At 48.8% G+C, this 24,037-nt stretch overlaps 2 protein-coding genes across 7 annotated transcripts in view; both read right to left on the bottom strand.

The window, feature by feature from the left end:
* C13H11orf96 (chromosome 13 C11orf96 homolog) overlaps window positions 1-10,620 on the bottom strand; it is a 14,686-nt gene extending 4,066 nt beyond the window's left edge. The window contains exons 1-5 of the mRNA XM_031933821.1: window positions 10,494-10,620; window positions 7,874-7,992; window positions 6,066-6,118; window positions 4,357-4,516; window positions 3,073-3,351 (exon numbers count right to left, since the gene is read on the bottom strand). Of these exons, the coding sequence (XP_031789681.1) occupies window positions 3,073-3,351; window positions 4,357-4,516; window positions 6,066-6,118; window positions 7,874-7,992; window positions 10,494-10,620 (738 nt within the window). The remainder of the gene's footprint in view (window positions 1-3,072; window positions 3,352-4,356; window positions 4,517-6,065; window positions 6,119-7,873; window positions 7,993-10,493) is intronic.
* Window positions 10,621-12,446: 1,826 nt separating this feature from the next.
* The window catches only part of ALKBH3 (alkB homolog 3, alpha-ketoglutaratedependent dioxygenase), a 46,893-nt gene continuing 35,302 nt past the window's right edge, over window positions 12,447-24,037 (bottom strand). For 5 of the 6 annotated variants that reach the window (XM_023215814.1, XM_023215811.1, XM_023215813.3 and 2 more), the window contains exons 9-10: window positions 19,956-20,054; window positions 18,815-19,171 (exon numbers count right to left, since the gene is read on the bottom strand). In XM_023215814.1, the coding sequence (XP_023071582.1) occupies window positions 19,079-19,171; window positions 19,956-20,054 (192 nt within the window). In that variant the 3' untranslated portion in view covers window positions 18,815-19,078. Of the gene's footprint in view, window positions 12,652-18,814; window positions 19,172-19,955; window positions 20,055-24,037 lie in introns of those variants that run through there. The other variant, XM_023215815.3, reaches the window with a different exon arrangement.

The raw sequence follows: 24,037 nt of genomic DNA on the forward strand, positions 1-24,037 counted from the left end.
AAAAAAAAAAAAAAAAAAAAAAAAAAAACCCCTCAAATATGTGGCATTGGCTTAGCCAATAGGTGTTGAGCAAGATGGAAACAGATATTAGATGATGAGAAGCCGGTGAATCTTGTTATGCTAGGACAAAACATTTATTGCAAATGTCACCTGTGATCATGTGGAAGACAGCCTACATGCCTATTGAGCCTATAATTCTAGAAAAATGGTTGGAAAGAGCCGAAGCCATTTGCATGTGTTGGCTGCTTGATGCTGCTTTTAGCAAAATATTACAAGAAAGAGATTGGCCAGTTTGCAAGAAGAGATAGACAGAAATACAGAGAATTCAGAAAACTGGTGACCTTGGGGTTGAAAAAGCCAACTGGTTTTGTCCAAAGAGCAGTAAGTCAGACTATCGTGGCTCAGAGCCTCTCTCAAAGCCTGTCTCTTAGGCCAAACTTTAAACCAAATAAAGAAATCGCCCCTGTGGCAAAGTATTATAGTAAGGGTACTACCTTGTTATCTAAGTCTGTTATTTAGGGTGTCCTTAGGATAACCTTCATTTTATTATTTATTTATTTATTTTGAGATTTAGTCTTGCTCTGTTTTCCAGGCTGGAGTTCCAGGCTGGAGTGCAGTGGTGTAATCTCGGTTCACTGCAACCTCTGCCTCCCGGGTTCAAGCAATTCTTCCACCTCAACCTCCCGAGTAGCTGGGATTACAGGTGTACACCACCACGCCCAGCTAATTTTTGCATTTTTGTAGAGACGGGGTTTCGCCCTGTTGGTCAGGCTGGTCTCAAACTCCTGGCCTCAAGTGATCCACCTGCCTCAGCCTCCCAAAGTGCTGGGATTACAGGCGTGAGACACTATACCCAACCACTTTCATTTTAAATGAATGGGAAAGAGAAGGGTATGGAAGGTAGACTTCATAACTCTGTCAAGAAAGGAGCTCTGGATGTGGTCATGGCTCAATGAACTGACTAAAGATAAAGCCCACTAAGTTTTTGAAGGAATTGTTATCACCAACAAAATTGCAAGGCTGAACTGCAAAAGCCCATGATTGCTCAAGCCTGAGTCAGCTAAGGAGGGTAGACTCTCAACACCCTGCCAGTGGTTGTGGAGAATGACAAGCAAGCAATGTTGAAGGGCAAAGTCAAGGTCAGAGAGACACAGAATAAGGGGTCACCCCCAGAGGACCTCCTCTGCTGCCAGGGCAGGCAAGTCCTTGCTGTTCTCGAGGACAGGCTGTGACAGAGACAGCTAGCCACCCAGCTAGGGCACAACCCAACTCTCCTTGCAGTTAGGAGGCCATGTGTCTAAACTCTCATCTGTGGAATGTGAGAAGTATGCTCAACTTCTGCCTCGCTCGATTAAGAAGAAATTCCTGCCCTAGACTTCTGTGTTTTTCCCCTCACACTGGCTGAAAGAGCAATAACCAGAGAGATTCTGGAACTGTCACGTTAAAGATAGCAGCACGGTCATTAGTGTGAGTCCCTAAATGACCACGTGGAGCTGAGCTATCCGCCAACCTGAAGCACTTCCCCTGTAACGATTACAGGAGTGAACAATCTACTGAATCTTTTTAAACTACTCTAACTTGGGGTCTCTATTATATGGACTTTGCATTGTTCTAAGAGACCCTTCGACGTCCAGGTGGAGATGTCCAGCAGGCCACTGAAGCTAGGGGAGAGGTGAGGGGTGGAGGTGGCAGTTTTGGAGGGGGCTGGGTGGAGGCCCACATTCCAGAGGAGGGATGGGACAGTCCAGCACTGGAAAGAGGATGAGTCAGCCAAGGACTCAGAGAAGCAGTGTTCAACAGAGTAGGAGGAAAACAGGAAGACATGTCAGAATCCAAGAGAAGGATGTTTCTAGGAGCAGGGAGACCGCTCGAAGGGAGTCTAGAGATGCGTGCTAGTCTGGCTTCCCCAGAACTTACTGTGTGAGCTTGGACAAGCCACTTGACTGTCTGCCCTGCAGAGTTCTCAGCTCAGATGTTACTTCCTTGAAGAAGCCTTGCCTGGCCACCCTACTGAGGGCTGCCCCTCAGTCTCTCTGTCCCCCTTTCCTTCATGGCATATTTGTCATTATCTAAAGAGTCTTCCTACTTGTCTGTTGACACTGTACTGTCCGCCTTCCCCACTAGGTGGTCAGTGTTGGCCACTGCCTTTCCAGCACCCAGCACAGAGCTGGCACGCAGAGGTCCCTGTGGCATGGACTGCTACCACGTGTGCCCTGCTCCCACGGCTCCCAACAGGCCAGCCAAGGTGCTACACCGTCTCCAACACACACACAGCTCCCCTGGACCCCAAATTCTGAGGCCAGGGACTAGGGTACCCTAAGTCAACTTCCTCCACTCCCCTGGATGGGAGGTTCCCCATCCTGCCCCAGGGCAGTGAAAATAAGAAAAAGGGTGTGTGCTTCATAGCAGAGGTCCTAAATTAGCAATAAGATCATCCCCTCCTGGGTCTTGGGCCCTGCTCACTGGGGGCCTCTTAGAAGAGGGCAGGAGGGGAGGGTGGGGAGATTGAACCTCCCATGGACGACCGAGCTCCCATACTGCCTAGATCCCCGGGTCCTGCCACGCACCCTTCCCAGCCATGACTCCTCCACCTCAGGATGTCCCTAGGGCCAGGACCACCCCTCCCCGCCGTGGCCTTTTTATGCTTTCTCTGCCCTTCCCTGCCCAAGGAGCCAGCCAAAGGCCACCGTCAGGTAAGGAGAACAGAGACCTAGATTCTAACCTAAGCGCTGCCATGGACTCATTCTGTGACCTTGGTGGGTCTTCCGCACTTGGAAAGCAGAAGCAATGCCCCTGGGTGCCAGTATGTAGGAGAGCGCCTAGCACAGTACCCAGCATGTCATAAGCATAAAATAAAAGTTCCTTTTGCTTTTATGATCTCATCCTAAAACCTACCCAGCCCCCACCTTGGTTGAGAAGATATCAGGGAAAGGTTCCAAGAAATTCCTGCTTCAGAGGGCATTTGGGGGTTTTGGTGGCTTATACCTTCCTGCCTGACTCACAATTTAAAAGAGGAAGCCAGCCTGAGCGACGCTGTGCTCTCATCATGTCTCCAAGGGTAGAGCTCCACACAGCAGCAGTGAACCAGGTTGGGGTGTTGTTACTGCTGATGCCCAAAGGTGGCTGGCCCTCGGGGGCCTTAGCAGATATCAACACCTCTTTCAAGATTGTTCCTTCCTCCAAAGGCCTGAGAGCCAAGATGCAAAGGGTGGGCAGGCCTGGGAGGATTAGGGGGTCCTGCTTCCTCTTGCCCTCTGGGCCTTCCTGGGACTTGCTGAGTTTGCAGGAGCTCAGAGCTGTGGGAGGGGTCAGTGTGGGCTTTTCCAGGCTACATGGCCTCACCCAGCCACCCTGGGACAGGGGTCGGCCCTTAAAAGGGATGCAGGACAGTCCCTCTTCTCAGCAGGTCTGTAGCTCTGCGGCTACAGAGGAAGGACACAAAAATGTCATTTGTTGCTGGGCATGGTAGTGCATGTCTGTAGTCCCAGCTACTCAGGAGTCTGAGGCTAGAGGATCACTTGGACCCGGGAGTTTCAGGCCAGCCTGAGCAACATAGTAATATAGTGAGACCACATCTCTAAAAAAATGAAAAATAAAAATAAAAGTCATCTGTTGAACACTCACTCTGTGTCTGGCCTTGTGCCAACTGTGATTGCGCTTGCACATACCACCTCATTGACGTCATCCTCACTGTGTGCTTCCAGAGGAAGCCTAGCATCACCACATTTTACAGCTGAGGACTCAGCTCAGTGGCGGGGGGGGACTGACCAGGGTTACACTCAGTGCTGAGCACTGAAGCCAGCATTCAAGGCCGGGCCTGCCTGACTCTGAAATCGGTGCTCACTGCTTGCGCCACCCCATCCTGTAGTCTCTCTGGTGCAATGAGAACAGCACTGGCCTGGAAGCCAGAAGCCTGGTTGCAGGTTAGTTGTTTGGGTCGATCTACACTTTGGGTGTGTTTGGCTCAGCCACCGCTTGTACGTGTGTGCGTGCGCACGCGCGTGTACACACTCTGTGGCCTTGAACCATTGCTTCCGATCTCTGAGCCACAGTTCCCCTATCTGGGAAGCAAGGAGGCCAGACTGATTCGCTGGGGGTCCCTCTAGCTCTAACGTCCTAGCATCCTCTGGAGGATGAGGGCACCCGTTCGCAGGAGTAGATGCCTCCCCTTCAGCCAGAGCAGCCTGCACTGAGGCTGCAGGGGAAGACTGGCTTCCATGGAGGGCTGTCCTGGGGAAGCAGATGGCGTGGGGAGATGGAAGCAGAGAAGGGAGGGGCTTGGGCACCACCTCCCCCATCGTCCCTACCCACACTTTGGCTTTTGGGCAGAACTGGAATCTTAAAAAAAGCAATCACCAGTTCTTCAGCCATTAGCAGGGCTTTGTTTCCAAGGGAGCCTATGGTAACCTGGGCCTGATCACAGGGGAACAGGGATGCACCGTGTCCTGGGACGCACATCAAGGCTGGAAGAACCAGGCTGGGGCAGTTCTGTTCACAGGTCCTCCTCTGCTTTTCCCTGGGGGGTGGGCAGAAAGGTCAGGCCCCTTCCCATGGCTGCTCTGTTGCCCTAGCTCAGACCCAGCGCCAGCTAGAAGCACTGGGCAACTGGCCATCCCTGCCTCACCCAAAACTCTCCCCAGAGTGGGTCTCAGAGTTCCAAGCAGTGAATGAGGTGATGATTATTCCAGATGGTACTGTTTGGGTCGATCTACACCTTGGGTGTGTTTAGCCCAGCCACTGCTTGTACGTGTGTGTGTGCGTGTGTGCGTGTGTGTGTGTGGAATGCAAACGTCAATGTGGCATAAGGGGTGTGGACAGGATAGCAACACACACAATGTCTCTAGCAGGTGAGAGACTGAGTCTTTTCTGGGTGGTCCTGCCCCTGTGCCCAGCCCTCACCTCCCACTGGTGCCCACTCCACCCCCAGGGGGGCCTCCACACAAAGTCTGTGACTTCAGCATTTAACCAACTGCTTCAGCCTTACTCAGAATTAGCACTTCGTCTGGTACTATTGGGAGCATAAAAGTGTTTTGATAATTTTGCTGGAGGGTTGCCATGACAATCCCAGGCAAGCTCCAAGAAGGGGTGTAGAGAGAGGAGAGGGAGAGAGAGAGACAGGGAGGGAGAGAGTCCAAGACACACAGGGAGGGAGAGAGGGAGGGAGAGGGTCCAGGGAGACCCTCCGTGATAGCCCCCACATCGGTCCATCAGTTTCCAATGCCCTGCCCCAGTGGCCCCATTCATGCTGGGATGAGCTCACTGTGTAATCTGAGCCTCACTGTAACACTGCAATGGGATACCAGCTGCAGCAGCTGCCATGGCAGGGCTGGTCCCACTGGAAGAGGCACCCTGGCACCCCTGACTCCCAGGATGAGTTCCAGGGAACACTAGGCTGGAGTCAGGGGCTTGGAGATTCTTGGGGACTCTGAGGGAGTCAGAGCCCAGGGAGACCTCCCAAGAATCAAGCCCAGCCCGTGGATCTGGGGTGCTGATGTAACGAGAGCTCATTTCCCTGCCCAGGGTCTGCTTTCCAGCACAGCTTCACCCACCCAGGGTCTGGGGCTCAGCCCCTCCCACATGCTTTCTTGCAGGCCTGAGTGTTCCTCTTCTGGGACCACCGGTCTGAGAATCTTTACATGGCTGGGAATAAAATCCTTCACAATCTTTGGCCCTTAAACTTTGCAAAGTAGTTTCACCCCCTGTGACTTCAGCAAAACAGGAATATCTTTGCTGTCTTTTGAGATGAAGACAGAGAAGACCAGAGAGGGGAGGGAACAAGACCAAGGTCACACAGCCAGTGGCAAGGCAGGGCGGAGTCAGGATGGGATACCCCATCCTGGACTTTACCTTGAGCCTGGCTGCCTCCTGGGAGGGCAGGTTCTCTGGACTAGGTCCATCTGACATTACTCCCTCATATGTGGACAGGGACACAGAGGTCCAGGGACATCTGCCAGCTAGTAAGCATAGAGACTGGGCTTGCAGCCTCGCATTCTGAGACGTTTCGCTGCTCCTACTGAACCATGAGCCAGTACCACGATTCCATAAAGCAAGCCTGAGCGACTTACTTATGCTCCAAGGTTAAAGTACAAGTCTCTCCCTTGGAAGCAGAGTCTTCCGGCTACCGGAAAAACAAAGAGGCCGCTGCAGCCAGAAATGCAGAGGCAAGAGGGCTAGAGGTTTTCCTAGGTAGTACCAAGTCCCAGCTACACAGCACAACCCTCCAAAGGGCCTCCAGCCTCTGCTATTAAAGCTGTGTGACCCAGGGCAAGTCCCTTTGGCTCTCAGAACCTCAGGCTCTGAAGCTATCAGGAGCTGAGGTGACAAAGCGGGTGGCTATTGAGTCAGGAGCCCTGGAAGGAACCACTTCCAAGTTCTGGGAAGCAGCTACCCTGGCATGGCAGTCCCTGGTAATGGAGGTGCTTACATCCCTTGTCTGTCTCCCAGCTTGGTTCAAATCCACCTTTCAACAACTTACCACTGTGGGTGGCACCAAAAAAAGTGCTGTGGGCGCTGAGGACACCTGCAAAGATGACTTTCACGAAGCCTTGCTGAGAGGTAACAGCGTGAGGGCATGCAAACAGCATCTCAGGACTGCCTGCTCCGATACTTTAGTTCTGGTGTTTGCTAGAAAGTTCTTCTCAGCTGGGTGCCATGACTCACACCTGTAATCCCAGCACTTTGCAAGGCCAAGGCAGGCAGATCGCTTGAGATCAGGAGTTCGAGACCTGCCTGGGCAACATGGCAAAACCCTGTCTCTACTAAAAATACAAAACATTGGCCAGGCATGTTTGTGCGCATCTGTGGTCCCAGCTGCTCAAGGGGCTTAGGTAGGAGGGTCGCTTGAACTCGGAGGCAGAGGTTGCCACGAGCCAAGACTGTGCCACTGCACTCCAGCCTGGGTGACAGAATGAGACCCTGTCTCAAAAAAAAAAAAAAAAAAGGTCTTCTCATGACCCCGGGATTTGGAAGTCTCATCTGTGCTCCATCCTCCTCCCTGGGTGCGGTCCATGAGCATCTCACCAGACGTTTCTGAAAACATACTGAGATAAAACGAGGCCACACGGGAGGACACACCACCATCCTTACGGGCCCACTTTTGGGGGCCCAGAGCCCCTTCTCCCTAAGCCCTGCCTGTGCTCCTCCTCAGACACAGCCTCAGGCTGCCCTGTGAACACCAGAGTGCTGCTGCGCCCGGTTCTGCACTTTTAGGACAGGTCTGGGGCTGGGTGGGATTACTCCCGGTGCACCCAGTTTGACACAGCGTCTCCCTGATGTTGTCCCCCTGTGGAAGGCATCTTCCCCTTCTTTATTCAAGATGGCAACAGCTGCCATTTCTCCAGCCATTCCCTTAAAGGGACGTGCAGGGGATGAGATTTAAAGGCACGAATTTTTCCTGAGCATCTAACTCTTGCCAGGCACCAACAAAAAGCACTTTGTGCCTATTGTCCCACCCTTAAATTTATCTTCCCAGAGCAGTATGACTATTTCCAAGCTTTTTTCAAAGAAAGAGACTCAGAGATGTCAGGGAACTTCCCCAAGGCCACACAGCCAGGCAGAAGTGGAGCTGGGATGCAAACCCAGGTCCATCTGCTGCCAAAGCTCTTTTCACCCATCAGCACTTCCCAAAGTGGCGACTCCTGGACCTGCCCAGGGAGAGGTTCAGTGGGCAGAAGGAGAAGGTGAAGAGGGAGCTAGCTGGGCCTGGGAAGGGTCTAGAATTCTAACCGGCAGCCGGACTCCAAATCCCAACCATTTTTCCAGGGAATAGACTGATGCAGTAGAGTCTTGCGATGGGGCACGGAGGGGAGTGTGGATGACACACGAACCCACTCTGTGATGATGGCAGAAGGCATGAAGGCCCCTCCCCACTCACAACACCCCAGCAGGTGGCTTCGAAGGCCTCATGCTGCTCAGGCAGGGGCGTAGGGGATGCACCTCCAGCAACTGGGCTCATGACCATGCCCTCAGTGCAGAGTCTGAGATTGGAAACCACTGTTAGAAGAGTACAAAGAAGAAAACCACAAAGACTTGGCTGATGGGGTCGTGAGGCTACAGGAAATGGAACAACACTGCAGCCTGCCAGAGCAGGAAGGAACCTTCTAGATGAGCTGGGTCAGTGTTTTCAGACCACGGAGTGTAGCTCATTAATGGGCTGTACAATCAGTTTAGGGGGCCATGGTCAGCATTTTTTAATGATATACAACGGAACACAAAACATCAGAGTAAACATATGCCATCCAGTATTGTTTCATGAAGCTTTCGTTTTAGTTTTTGTGTGTGTGTCTGTGTCTGTGTGTGTGTGTAAAAACTTTTTCTTTTTTACCATGGGTTGTGGTCAAAGGAGCTAAAAACAATTTTTAAGTTGGTTTGTATCAGTCCATTTTGCATTGCTATAAAGGACTACCTGAGACTGAGTAATGTATACAGAAAAGAGGTTTGTTCGGCTCACCATTCTGCAGGCCGTACAAGCACAGCACTAGCATCTGCTTGGCTTCTGGTGAGGCCTCAGGAAGCTTTTATTCACGGCAGAAAGTGAAGCAGGGGCAGGCATGTATCACACAGGGAGAGAGGGAGCAAGAGCGATACCTGGCTGTTTTAATTAACCAGCTCTAGCATGAAATAACAGAGCAAGAACTCACTCCTTTCTGCGGGGAGGGCACCAAGCCATTCATGAAGGATCCACCCCCATGATCCAAACACCTCCCACCAGGCCCACTCCAACACTGGGAATCACATTTCAACATGAGATCTGGAGGGGACAAATATTCAAACCATATCATGGCTCAACCCCTACATTTTACAGATGGGAAAACTGAGGCCAAGGGCAGGAAGAGGCTTTTCCCAGAAGCCAGAGGCAGGACAAAGATCCAGAGTGCTCTATGCCAGGACACAGGCCTGGTGTCTTTATGGACACTGATCACCTTGCCAGCCCTTACCCTAGGCTAGAGCGGAAGAATCCAGGGCTTCGCAGGGGCTGGGGGCCAGGTGGGAATCCAGCCCTGCCTCTGGCTGCTGGGACAGACGCTCTCGGGAGTGCCTTCCTCTCAGGGCTGCTCCTTCTCTGTTGCTTTCTCTGTGTTTCCTCTTCTCCTTTCAACAGTGAGAATGGCCCAGATTGAGGTCCCTTTCTGCCCTCCTCCCTTTCCCCAAGTCCTTGCTCTCAACACATTTACACAGAAATTGCTCCATGACTGTAAGACCTGCCCAAAGCCCACATAAGAGGCCAGGTACGGTGGCTCACACCTGTAATCCCAGCACTTTGCCTGAAGCAGGAGGATCACTTGAGGCCAGGAGTTCAAAACCAGCCTGCACAATGTAGCAAGACCTCATCTCTACAAAAAATTTAAAAATTAGCAGTCAGGCCTGGTGGCTCATGCCTGTAATCCTAGCGCTTTGGGAGGCCAAGGTGGGTGGATCACCTGAGGTCAGGAGTTCCAGACCAGCCTGGCCAACATGGCAAAACCCCATCTCTACTAAAAATACAAAAATTAGCTGGGCGTGGTGGTAGGTGCCTGTAATCCCAGCTACTTGGGAGGATGAGGCAGGAGAACTCCTTAAACCCAGGGGCAGAGGTTACAGTGAGCCAAGATCATTCCAACTCACTGGAGTCTGGGCAAAAGAGTGAAACTCCGTCTCAAAATAAAGTAAAATAAATAAATAAATTTTAAAAATTAGCTGAGCATTATGCCGTGTGTCTATAGTCCCAGTTACCTAGGAGGCTGAGGTAGGAGGATCATTTGAGCTTAGGAGGTTAAGGCTGCAGTGAGCCACAACTGTGCCAGTGACTCCAGCCTGGGCAACAAAGGAAGACGCTGTCTCAAAACAAAAGCAAAAAACAACAAAAATCAAGGCCACGCACGCTCTTTCCTTCGCATCCACACACTATTCCATAGGAATACCTGCCGGTACTGAGTCAGATACATTTTGTCTCTCTCAATTCTTATAACGACTCTGTTTTATAGAAGATGGAGAAACTCAGGCTAAGAATTTGCCAAAGATCATGTAGCAGTCAGTGGAGGAGCTGGGACTAGAACCAGGTCTACTGAACCAAAACTGCCACCACAGCACCACCCTGTCTGGCTGGTTGCTGGCAGTCTTTCCTCTGAAGCATCTTGGATTGGGCTGGCAAGAGCGACAGCCAGCATGAGGGCAGGGGCTGCCTCTCCTACCTTGTGTTGCAATGAAGGGAGGAACGCTGCACTCCCAAGAGGGAAGAATATTGGAAAGGCAGCTTCCACCCTTCTCCCAGCCTCCCTAACTCTCTTTCCCGAGAGCGGAGGAATGACTCATAAGTAGCTTGGGAGAAGGAGCTGACCTGGGGCACGGGGAATCTGGCCCTTTCCTGCCCACTCTGAGCTGCTTGCCTACAGAGAGTGGCTGCTGCCCAGCTCCTGTGTCCCCCATGGGGAAGGGATGCCTGGGAAGGGCCAGCATCCACCTTTGGGAGACACACCTGGAGGCCCACCTCCTCTGCTCCCCGCTCGCAGGCTCACCGAGGGAGGCAGCGATCCTCCTGGCAGTTGGCAGAGACCGGGCCTGCAGCACAGACTGTTTCCTCGGACAGGGTGCCCCGAGGCCTCGATAGGGTGAGGGCGTATCAAGAAGTCTGACTGTGGTCATGGAGGTAAGCCAAGGTCTCCTGGCCTTATAGGTAATAACCTTGATATGCGGACCTTGTAGCTGAGTCCTGTGTCTGTTCTTCTGTTGTTTCGGCACTCATGGGAAGAAGCGGTGCTCCTGGCACTAGAAAATCCAACATCTTTTGTTTTCACCATTCCTAGGGGTGCCTCCCAGGCCACATGTGCAGCCTCTAACTTGGACTCCTACAGTCTCTCTCCCAGGTCTTCTCACCTCTGCCAAGTCAGCTCCTACGCCTGATGTGGGCCATCTTCCTCCCCAACCATCTCCCCTCCAGCTCAACACAAGCGACCAAGGGGTCCCTCCCTGCTCATCAGTCTTTCAGCTGTCACTTCACAGGATGCTCCTCCACATTCTCCAAGTGCCTCCCCAACAGGCAGACTTCCCTGGCCACCACTTCACATTCTGCCAGCTCTAAGACTCACCATCAGGACCCCTCGTTCCACTTTCACCTTATTATTGATGTTTTTCAAGTGTGTGTCTTGTTTTCTCAACAAATGACACACAATAGACCACCACCACCCATACTGGCTGAGATGTCCTGAGTTCTTGCTTACTCTGTGCCAGGCACAGCACAGCTTCTTCTCTGAGGAGGGAAATGGTATAGAAGACTAAGCATAGGGCCCAGCACACAGTCGATGCCCAAGCAGGGCAGGAGTTTCTCAGATCTGCTCAAACACCACTGGCAGGTGGATATATTGGTGTACTCTTTCTGGAAAGTCATTTCCATTATGTATTCAAAGTCTTAAAATATGCATAGCCTTCCGGATCTGGGCCAGCGACCCCACTTTTAGGAATTTATTCTAAGAAACAATCAGAGATGTACTCAAAGGTTTAACTACAGGACTGCACCCAGCCACACCAGTGGAAGCGCTGTGCCTCCGATTAACTGTAAAATGGAGATAAAAATAGTGCCTAGTCCATGGGCTGCTGTGAGGATTCATAAATCAGGTACCGATATACGTAGAGTGCTGAATGCAGTGCCCGGAACATATTCCAGCTCTTCAAAAGTGTTACCTGCTCTTTTTATTATTTGAATTGATGTCTGAATGAGGTCAAAGCCTGAAGGGGCTCCCTACCTCCCTCCCTCCATTCTCATGATTTCCAAAACCAACAAAAGGGTTACTAATGGCAAAAACAACATCAACACCAACCACCGTCTAAATATCCAACACAAAGGAACTGGTTAAATAACAATACAACTGTATACAACACTATGCAGCCACTCAAGATGATGTCATAGAACAAGAATTAATGGCAGGCACCATTGCACCTAAGTAGAAAAAGGCCCCAAAACTATTAGTTTAGTAAGATGGTACTTTTTTCTTTTAAAAAGCACATAAATGTGTAGAAAAAATATATATACTGCAAGTTGTGAAAAGTTGGCTGGGCTCAGTGGTTCACACCTGTAATCCCAGCACTTTGGGAGGCTGATGGGGTGAATCACTTGAGCCCAGGAGCTCCATACCAGCCTGGGCAACATGGCAAGACTGTCTACAACAAATACAGAAATTAGCCAGGTGTGGTGGGGTGCACCTGTAGTCCCAGCTACTGAGGGGGCTGAGGTTGCAGGATCACCTGAGCCTGGGGAGGTCGAGGCTGCAGTGAGCCATGATTGTACCACTGCCCTCCAACCTGGGCAACAGAGTGAGACCCTGTCTTACACACACACACACACACACACACACACACACACAAATGTAAAGAGTTACCATGTCTAGCTTGTGAAGTTACAAACACTTTCTCTTTTTATCTTTCTTTTTAATTTCTTGCAAAGAACACAAACCTCTTTTGTAGTAAGGAGAAAAAACTAATTTTGCCAAGGAAAACAGAAGCCACATGGGTTTATTTCTATCTGTAATGGAAGGGACTGTGTCTTCCTTTCATGGATTCCTCACCGCATCTGGCCCACAATCTCTGGATATAAAAGCCCTGGTCTTGAACGGAATTCCAGCCTGGTAATCTTGTTTACTCTTGCAGGCCAAGGCGTTCTGTACAGAGTTTGGAAGTGGCCTGCAAGAACAAGAAAACAATACAGTCCTGTGGCAGTGCGTCTGAGCCTGGTCGGTGACCTTTGCCAGGTTAGGAAACGTCAAGAACTAACCCCAGGGGGACAAGGCGCTGGAATCCTGGAAACTGTCCAGAATAGTGCATTAGGAAACCAATTACCTGGGGAGCATGTGGTGGGGCAGCCGAGAGTGAGCAGAGCATCACTGTGAGGCCACTTTGGCATCTGGGAGCTCTCTTCAGTTTGGCCTAAAGAACTTCCGAAGGGGGCTTAAGTGCAGCTGGATCTTAATACGATCAGCTCCACTTACACACAATTTTCATTTTGGCCATTCCCTAGAAAGCCTCTGCCCATTCCCACCCCCGCTCCCTTGCCGACTGCAACAGATGCGAGGGCATCAGGGGAGGCTGCCAAGGGGAAAGGCAGGGTCACAGGGCCATCCGTCAGCCACAGAAGGACCGCCCATTCAGCATAAGGGTTAAGGTTGGGGTTAGCAGGGCATGTGAAATAGTGCACTTAAAAAATCATATTACCAAGCGGGTGACTGTCAGGCACTATATGCATGGTCTCAAGCCTCACAGGACCCCCAAGAGGGGGCTGCTTCTGAGTCCATTTCACGGCGGAGGAAACTGAGGCTTGGAGGCTGACTGGTCTGAGGTGACTCAGCTAGAAAGGGCGAAGCTGGGATTCAACCCTGGGTTCACCTGACTGAAGCCTAGGCTCTTTCCACCTCTCCCCACAGGGCTCGGGCAGGCATTCCGACAAATGTGGAGGCGAGAGTAGGGGTGGGGTATCAGAGCTGCTCCCCAGTTCTACCCTTGCAGGCACTACTGTGACTGTAAGAGGGGGCATGTACCCCCTTGCAAAGGCGAACAGGGCCAGTCTTGTCTGAAACTGTCCAGCTAATTCCCCTCATCGGTTGGTGCAGAGCTCAGCTGGCAGTAGACTCAGGAGGACGACGCTACCTCAAGCTGCAGCAGGGATCCTTGCCACATATCCAGCCACTTGGCTGGTGCGGCATGGAGACGATCAATACCACTCCTTGGAGGGCGGTCCCGATAGGCACTGTGACCTTCTGGGGCTGCTTGTTCCCCGTGTTCCCTCTTGTCACCAGTCCTCTCAGAGTGGCAGAAAGAACACTGGCCTAAGCATTTGACTACTTGAGAGTAGTCCCCTGTGGACACCCCACAGGGCTTCGGGGAGTCAAAGGGCAGTATGTGCATGGGAGTTCACCAGCTCTCCTCTCTGCGCCCCTCCTCCCAGCACAGGAGCCTGGAGGAGGGCACTGCTGGGCAGGCTAGGGGAGCGAGAAGCCACACATTCATGCCTCCCCTCTTGATTTTTACCTCCGGGCCAGCTGTCTGTCCTCCCTTCCCTCTCACTCCAGGTGAATGGAAGCTGAAAGTCAGAGAGAAAGAGAGAGAAAGGTGGGAAGAAACGGGTGGCTAGTCCCTTGACATGTTTTCAGAGGAAACATTCCAGGAAACAACCTGAAGGAGACACTTCCGTGGGGTTCCCCTCCTCTCTCTGACTTTCCTAAGTTCTGCCCGTTTGAAAGGCCCCATGGCATCCTTCCTCCAGCTATCCTACATTCTCCAGGCCTGCAGAAGCCCTCAGGGCCGATCCCACCTTCGTGGGTTCACCCCTAGGTGGCCCCGCAGCCATCCTCCAAACGCGGACTGGCGGCGAGGCTAGTGTCCTGACCGAGCCCCCAAGCAGGCGGCTCAGACTCAGGCAGCGAGGACTCAGCTGGCCTCCCAGGGCGCGGGGGACCTGGGCGCCTTCCTGCAAGGCGGCCCTTCTGGCTCCGCCACTCGTGCCGCAGGAACGGGTTTGGCCACACATAGCCTGGAGGCTGTGGGACTAGCGCTGGGTTCCTGGCCTCTGTCCTCGAGGCCCTTGTCCCAGCTCGCCTGCCTCTGTCCTTCCTGCGGGGAGCAGCCCCTCGCAACACAGTCACAAGGCCCTCGGGTGCCCGTGGGGCCCAAAGCCTCCTCCTCCCGCTACCCAGCCCGTGGTGAGCTCCCACCGGGGCTCCCAGAAAAAGACGGGCATGGGGGGCTCTGGCTGCAGCGCTCCTACTGCCCAGGCTGCCAGCCCCAGGGTCAGGGCTGGGGGGACGGGAGATCCCATAGGCCACAGCAGCAGGCATGGCTTGGCTAGCCACCCAGGGCTGTCTCTCCCAGCCCACCGGGGACACTGGATCCCAGATCTGATAAATCCTCTGGGTACCTCAGTTTCCTCAGGTGTTTAGAAAAAACAAAAACAGCCATAGGAATTCTTTTGGGAATAAATCAGATTATGGATGTTGTGGTCCCAAAGGAGTACTCTGTAAGCTCCCTACCCACTTTCCCCTTTCCTTCCCTTTCAGATACCAGAATTTGCATCCAGAGCTAAAAGTCAGTGGGCTCAGCCACAGCAGTGACAGCAGTGAAGGCGTGTCCACATTCCTGGAGGCCACATGAGAACAGGGACTGTCCCTGTGCTGAGAGAGCGTGACATCACTGCTCCTATGAGGGGGAGTGATGGCACAGAAATCATCCTAACAGCGTCGTACACACAGGCCTCTGCCAGCTCCAAGCAAGCTCATTTGAGAAAACAGTCTTCTTGGTAATGCTGGCTACAAAGCTACAGCCTAATTTATCCTGTTTTCCTCCACTGTGCTCTGACACTGCCTCCTCTTCCCCCTCCAGCTTAAACGCTAACCGACAGCTCAGCCCAACATGGGGCTCTATTCACAGGCTTGGGAAGGCTTTTATAAATGGAGGCACATCAGCTCTAGACCAGCTGGAAAAGGCACCATTAGTCACTCTAGTAAATAAACACTGAAGTCATTTCCCTATTGACACCAGGCGCAGGAATCACATCTAAGAATGGATTCCAGCAGCACCAATCTCACAAGGGTCTCACATGCGTGTTCCTTCCAAACAGAAAATGGGGTGGGGAAAGAGGGCAGTTGTAGACCAGGTCCCTCTGAGGACAGCGTGTGGGTGGAATCATGTATAAGTAAAGTTTTAAATAAACAGAATGCATCACTATGGAAACATTCAGCTTTATCAAAGCCACCATTAAAAAAATAATCAAGACTTAAGATTCAACACTACAAGTGTTTATGACCAGAAAAGGCAAAGTGGGTCTTAGATATTCTGCAGCCAAGTAATAGCTGCCAGAACTCAAAGAAGAAATATTCCCAGCAGGGCAGGAACCTGTCATTTGTCAGGACTTTCTCTGAAACCCTCCAACTGGAGCATTCAGCGCACTGCAGGGCCTACTTAACTCTTCCAGCGTTGCAATGACACAATTCAGGAGACGGCTCTATAGTTACTGTGTCCAGACAGACCTGCCATGTACTAGGGCTGGATCACATCAGTCACAGAGGCAGAGAGTGGGTGCCACAAGGAAAGGGCAGGTTTATTAGCTGTGACTCAAACTTATCAGGAATTGTCAATGCCACCCGAGCTAGTGGGTTAACAATGGATCAATGTGGATCCTGATTTCAACACTGGGGATGCAATCTGGTGCTAAGTGTGAGTGTTCCAACCCATGTTTGGAGGCAAGTTGCCTGTCATAAAGAAGACGTTTTTAGTGTGGAGCCTGATGTTTCTTTGGGCTGCTGACTGGAGTAATGGTGTTGGTAAGTATTGTGAAAAAGCCTGATATGAGTTTGGTGTCATTCAGGGTCCCCAGGTATACTCACAGATAAGAATGAGGTGAGAAAGGATCACAGGGGAAAACTCAACTGTCTCTAAAAGTTTTGTATCTCTGAAGGTGGATATGGTCAGAAAACACTTGCCAGAAAGTCAAGGAAAGTTGGCTGAGAATTTGTCTAACCAGAAGTTGGATTCTGCCTCCCAAAAGGAGCTTCCCCAATGAAATGGGCAACTGCCAGTCCAGTCACCGGCAGTTTCTGGCTAGAAGATGCTAATGCTGATTAAGGGAAGATGAGATGCAGATGCCTGCCTTGATGCACAGGAAAGCCAGGGAACAAACAGGTGGCTTGTGGTCAGCTGTGACTAGCTCGGCAGGAGCCAGACCTGATGCTCAGGCTCCCAGGAGTGCTCAGCAGACCATTCTGCCTGCATTCAGCATGGCAAAGGAAAACCAAACAGGCCGAGAGACTAGCCTGCAGTCTGAAATCCGGTTCTGCCACTACAAGCCCTGTTAACTTATCTAACGTCTTGGGGACTCAGTTTCCTAGACTCTACAATGGGAATGGAATCTCTCTCTTGCACCGCTGTGGGAAAGATTAGGGATTATGTATAAAAGCTCCTAGGACAGTGCCTGCTGAAGCTCAGAAAAAGGGCAGCAAAAAACAAAACAAAACCGAAACTTAATTCATGCCACTGCTGTTATATTTGCTTCCTCAGCTTTACATGTAATGTAAGCAAAAACAGCTTCACCTCTAATTCCTAGTTCAGATCTAGCACCAGCAAAACACAGCAACAGGCTACTGCAGTCACTGAGCATACTGCCCTTTGCCATGGTCTGGAATTCCTGTCTATGCCTACACCCTGTAGTTTTACTCTATGGCAAGTACCTGCGTGACATTTCAGAAGGGACATTATCTTAAGGGTAAAGAAAAGGGCAGTTCTGGCATGTGGTATCTGGAGTGACAGCAAGAAAAACAAAACCAAAGGTTTGCTGCTCTCAGACCAAGAAACCCAGGTGGTGGCCAACCCCATCTGCTGTATAATAGAAATGTTTCCCTGAAAGACATGGGTGTGACAAGTGAAGAGATCAAATGCACAGCTGCCACAAGGGGAGATCATGACCCTCCATTAAGAAAGAGGGACGCTGGAAGACTTGGAACCATCTGCCAGTTCTTTCATCAGTAAGGAAGGGAAGATAAATGTCCTAGTGCCATGCATCCAACTTATCACCAACCTGGCTGTATTACCTGGCCAGGTATTGTTTGCATTAATAGGAGAACAGCAAAGAATTAAAAAGAGGCTTTATTTTACTCTTACGGTGATTTGAACTTCCCTCACATGAAAGCTTGGTATGGCGCTCACATTTTATAAAGCATTCCATATTTCTTAGAGAAACAAGCTAGGCTCATTTTGTTTGTTTGGGCTTTTTTGTTTGTTTTTTAAAAGGGCAGGGGGACTACAATGCCAGGAGCCAGAGAGCTTGTCAGAGAACAGCCTGGCCAGGCATGGTGCTTCATCTGAGTGCCGAGTCAGAGCGTGCCCAGCCTTTGGCATTTTCCTGTGATCATGGGGAGCATCAATCTTACAGTCTGGAATGGAAACAGGATAAACAGCAAGAAGGCACTGTACCTTGCCCCCACTGGCAGACAGAGAAACTGTTAACTCTCCCGCCCTATTTTCGTCCATTTAAATTCATTTCCTTTCTCTCAGGTTTTCTGTATCTTGGTTTGGAATTAATCTGGTACACAGCTCCTGAGTCAAGAGGTCAAGATGACACGTGGTTTTATGATGCAATAATGGGCAGTCACTCTGTTTTGTTTTGGGAACCTCAGTGACATCACAGACTAACCCTTGTACCTTGGGACCTTGTATGTAAGAAAACATTGAGTCAGAAGACAGCGTTAGTCATAGGGCTACTGAAACACAAGGTGAAGAGAACTATCAGGCAATTGAGTGTATTCCCTGCAGGGCTGCTCCCACTTCCATCTGACTTGGGTCTAGATGACTCAAGTGATTCCCCAGGGGAAAATAATCTATGTGGAACAGCTGTCATGAGTAGGGCTTCTGCTGTTCTTCAGCCTCAATTTCAGCCTGCTATTTCCTGTGACATCATTCAGTGATTCCTCCCTTTAAGGGGACAGTTTTCTCTTGTATTACAGGTGACTGCTTGAAAGTGGCTAGACGAGAGCATACTGCCACCACTCTATCTTTGGAGGCCTGTAACTGTCTGAGTGTGTCGCAGGAAGACTCAGTCACAGTGGTCCCTGGATATGTAGCTTTCCATTACAACAGTGTGCAAGCCAAGATGAAACCACCTCTGTTTGGGTTTCAGCAGCTGTCTGCCTACGGAAGGCTCCAGAGTCCCTGACGCATATTTATATCTCCGCTTCACTGAAGTCACAAGGAACAAACACGTGGAGATTTTCCCCAGAAGCACAAGTCCATTCATATTTCTTCAAATGAAGGTGGGGCGGGGGGAGGGGGAGGGCAGGAGGAAAACTGCTTATGAACAAAATCATCCATGAGCACTGCCACATAGATTTTAATTTGCCTAAAGATGATAGCGATTTTCAGCTGTGATTAGGGATAACTGTTCCCACAGTAGACCTATTACCAACATGAGTTGCTGGCTCTCATTTAATAGGACTCCAAGCTGGGAAACAAACCCCACCATCTTCCCAACAGCCACATCACGAGATCTAGCAGCACCAGCCTCTTGAAGTCGCTTCTCAGTGGAAAGTTTGCTCCGTTTCAGTGAAGCTTCTCTCTCAAAGCTCTGATGTCACCAGGGCGCCCTTCGAGGGTCTGGATAGACTGTCCGAAAGGTCAGGTTCACTCTCGGTTCTCTAGAGTGGTATTCTTTGGGCACTCGATGCTAAATGGAAATACACATAACTCTGATATAAATACACACACACACACACACACTTTTAGTTCAAAGCGACTTAAAACTTATTCATGAGAATACAGAAGTATTTCCATCTAACCCCCTTAAATGAGCAGTAAGCTCTTTGAAGTCTTGTGGAGAAAGCTTCCTTCTTTGAAACAAATTTCCATCCCCAGCCCCACTGTGCTATGCCAGCACCTCTGAAGTGAGATATTTTCATCTTTTCTAATTGTTGCTGTTCCTCTCAGACATCTGCCATTTCCCAAATCTCATAAACATATAAATGGATGAGACCAAAGAGAGGCATGAGATTCCATTCTCACGGTAAGTGTTTTGACATTAACGTGCGCACCTTAGAAATGATCTGGCCTAAAAATGGCATGGCCTAGCTGCGGAACTGTGTACTCCAATAAGATAGTCACTAGCTACCCTGAAGCTATTTAAATTTAAATTAATTAAAACTAAATTAAAAACTCAGTTCTTCACAGCATGCAAGCCACATTTTAAGAAGTCAGTCATACGTGGCTAGTGGCTACTACATTAGGCAGCACAGATACTCAACACTTTCATCATCACGGAAAGTTCTACTGGACACCTAGTGTCCATCTGGATTGTCAGTAGTATCAAAACTCCTTGGAAAGAATGTCGGCTCATTCCCTCTGGCTCATTATAAAAGCATCTTGCTTTTCACCGTGTCTACTTAGAAACAGTCCTCAGAGTTGGGAAACTGCCTCCACGTGAGAGTAGATTCATATTACTTGCACATCCTCACCTGCCAGTCAGCTTGTGTCGCTCCTTCCATGATTAACAAGGTCCCGTGATCCAAGGGTATCTTCACTCTTTCCACATATGTGTAGTCTCCATTCTCTTCCTAGAAAACAGCATTTGTTGCGCTAAATTTTTTGCCTGTGTAATTAAGACGCAACAGAACCTGACAGAGGTCAAAAAAAATGGAAACCTCTGCTCAGCCAGACTGTGGGAATCCATATATAGCTCTGTCACTTGCAGCTGCTTGACTGTGGGTAAGTTACCTCACCTCTCTGTACCCTGACTTACTCATTTGTAAAATGGGGAGGATGACAGTAACTGCCACCTAGGGCTATGGTGAGCCTCCATTGATAGAATATGTGTAAATCACTGGAGATTGGCATGCAGTAAGCGCTAGCTATCAGTGTCATCATCATAACCCAAAATGCAGAAAAGCCCATTCTGGCCTACGAAGGAAATAAAAGTCATGTGTACAAGAATTCTTTACATCTGACTGATGCTGTGCTCTACATTTTGACATACTCGGTGTGATGAAAATGTCCTTTTAACCAAGACTTGATGCGATGACTTCCTTCACCTTCTCACCATGGATGCTAATTTACTAATTGGCACCTACAGTCTCAGTTCTTCTCATGGCTACTTTGGAGTTTTGGAGATATACTCCTGACTCTTTCCAGAACAGCCAACAGCAGGATTTTCTCAAAGGGAGCTCTGGCTTGACCAAAATAGTGCTGTCAAACTGAGATTGGCTGTTTACATCTTTGGGGACGGATCACGACTCCTGCACATTTAGGATACAAATGCCTTGTATTTACAGAGAGAGCTCAAAAGCAATTTATGTCCAATATTCTCAGGAGTCTTCACAGCATAGGCTGCGAAGTAATCAACTGGTAGCGTGACTCCTCCACAGCTGAAAACCAGGCACATTAAACAACTTCTGTGCTCGCAGCAACAAAGAGCATGTCAAGTGCTGAGACTGGGACAGATCCGAGCTTCCAGATTTCTTCACCTCCATTCTGGGCAGAACTGATGGGTCTATTCATTCATCTGCTTCTCTTCCGATACAAGGGGTTACATTTGGGTTACTGCAGGAGTGATTTCAGTGCAAACTGTGTTTATGTTTATTATTGTATGGGTGCTTCTGAGAACTTAACTGTTTACAAAGATTTTCCCTAGGAAAATCAAAATCAAAACAATCATGAACTTGCATAAATAGTCTAAGTTCCAGGCCCCAACTTTTGGCAGTAACTTTGTCAAACATAGTCATAATTTTTATAGACAGAAGATAGAAGCAATGTTTAAAATCACTTTGGTTTCAGTGACTGATTTTAATTGTGCCTGCCATCTTTTCTCTTCCAGTAATAAGTGGGCACCGAAACATTTACCTTTGACCCCTCAGACAACCAGAGGGCAGTGGGAAGGTGACCCTGCCCTCACTGTAGCCCAGCTCCATCTCAGAAAAGCAAAAGGCTGCTCTCTGATTAAAAAAAAAAAAAAAAATGCCAGACAGAGGAGACACATGTCCTACTGGAGAAAAGATATCTAGAGGGAGTGCACTGACCATGAGATTAGAGAGTCCAAGGCTCCTTAATTTAGGCTGTACACAGTCAGCTACCAGATCAAGGTTCAACACAGCTAGAAGCAGAAGAATTTCTGCTACCCTCTACATAATCAGGGAGTGTAACATGGGCTTAATTTACAAATCAAGTGCAGACACTAAGACAGAAGAATACAATAAAGTAGAAAGGAAAGACACTTAACCACAACATGAAGGCAATTCTGAGATGAAGATCTCTCAGAACATTGAAAACACTGTTGGGGGGAAGGGAATGCTGGATCAGTGGAAGAGAATAGGTAAACACTATAGTTCCACCTGGAAACATGAAGCAGGAATGCACCTCACAAGTGAAAGAGAATTCCGAAATGCAAGAGAGAAATATCAGCACCGATGGAAGGTGATGTTCAACTATCACATTTCACATAGTGTTCCTAAGATCTGAACTTTTCAAATGAGAGAAAGCCTCAGGTTGGTTTTGAACACATTACATTCAACAAAACCATCAGCCATACCAAAAAGCAGACAAGGGTGAGCCTTCATCTGGGAGGGAGCCACTCATCAGTCCACAAAGGAGACACCAATACACAGTGCACCCTCTGTGAGAAATAATACCATTCTTTGCTGCTTGTTTTTATTCCTTCTAAGATCTTTGACTTAGAAGATGCATTCCTAATTTGCAAAAGGAGACAGACAGGAAAGAGGGCAAGGGATCCTACTAATGCAACACAGAGCTCACAAATGCATCCTTCTCTTGAGGCTAGAGTGGCAACAGACCATACAGCCACCCTTCAACTGAAGCAAGATGCATGGAGACTTTTTCCACTGAGGAGTCAGATAAAAGGCCAGAGGAGCCCACATGGCTGTGCATAAAGGCTCCAGTTGATAAATGGATAAGCAACAGTGGAAACACAGGTCAGACTGTTTAGAGGAGCGCCTTCCTGGTCATTAAGCGTGGTTAAGTTACCCAAACACATCTCTGTAGCCCTTTTGATTTACTCAGGGTTTTCTTCAAAACAAAACAAAACACACCCCCCAAAACCAGGGCTAAGGATAAAATTTTCCATCCCTCATCCTGGTTAAAAGAAGCTTTTAGGGTCACACTCAAGCTACAGGGTGGGTTTTGTTATTGATGTTCTTGGTTTTCCAAATATTTGAAACCCTACAAGTACAAGGAAAAAGCGAAAAACATATATTTTTATATTAATGCTGATCAACATTCTCATTCCTCCAACTGCAGCCAGTTCATCTGAAGGCTTAATTATGCTTTTCTAAGGCTTCCCACAACTCTTACCTCCACCTCACAAAGATATTATCCTATTCAATTTCCTTTAAGAAAATGCTATTTGGGGTGAAAAAATCAGGGTGTATTTAGTGTTATGTCATTATTAACCATCCAACAGATGGGAAACCTAAACATTTTTCTTTTCATTGGAAAGGTAATTCATACTGTATGAGATTTGGATTTTTCTTAAAATCATCCCTTTCTTGTCCTAAAAGAATGCCTTAGAAGTTACAAACAATCATCAATGCTTTAAAATCATCATACAGGTTTTCTTTCTAGAATATAACAAGTAACATAAGTTTACTAAAGTAAATGATGTACTTGTAATTACTTATTCAGCCTCTGCTCTTATAAACTCCATGAGGGAAAGTTTATGTGGTCTTCCTGCTAAACATTCTCAGTGCCTATCACACATATCAATAAATATGTACTGAATGACTGAGGAAGAGTACACAGAAAATGTAGAAAATTGCCTGCAATCCTATCATCCAGAGTTTATACAACATATACACAGAGGATTCCAGATATACAATCGTGTACATTCCATTTTTAATATTTTATTGAGCATTTTTCTACATCTTTAAATATACATTTTAGAAATACAGAATATTCCTTTGTATGAACATACCCTTCCTTTAAACTCACAAATACCTTTCGACCACCTGTATACATCAGGCATTATGCTAGTGCTAACGATGGAGCAGTAAGGAGCACATGGTTGGAGATTGATTTTCATACACCAGTTTTTTTTAAAAAAAAAAAAAAGAGGGAAAATAAACAAAAAGCTGCTGCAAGTAGATTTTTGGGCAAAACATTTCTGCATATATTTCTAGGATATATTCTTAAAAATGGAATTACTGGAGCCAAGCGTATGAACTTTAAGGCACTTGATTTATACTACCAAACTGCTTTCTTGAGAAGGTTGCAGCAATCTGTAATCTCACCAGGGAAACATGACAGTATCTTCTGGCTGAACATCATCAATTGACAAGAATGAAAAACAATTAGGGGAGAAATGACAACTCATTCAAACTTAGAGATCTTGGATTACAAGCCAAGTTTTTTTTTTTTTTTTTTGAGACAGAGTCTTACTCTGTCGCCCAGGTTGGAGTGCAGTGGTGTGATCTCAGCTCACTGCAACCTCCACCTCCTGGGTTCAAGCAATTCTTGTGCCTCAGCCTCCCGAGTAGCTGGGATTACAAGTGCCTTTCACCAAGCCTGGCTATTTTGTTTTGTATTTTTAGTA

Source organism: Piliocolobus tephrosceles, chromosome 13 (assembly GCF_002776525.5).
Source record: "Piliocolobus tephrosceles isolate RC106 chromosome 13, ASM277652v3, whole genome shotgun sequence".
Classification (NCBI taxonomy): Eukaryota; Metazoa; Chordata; class Mammalia; order Primates; family Cercopithecidae; genus Piliocolobus; species Piliocolobus tephrosceles.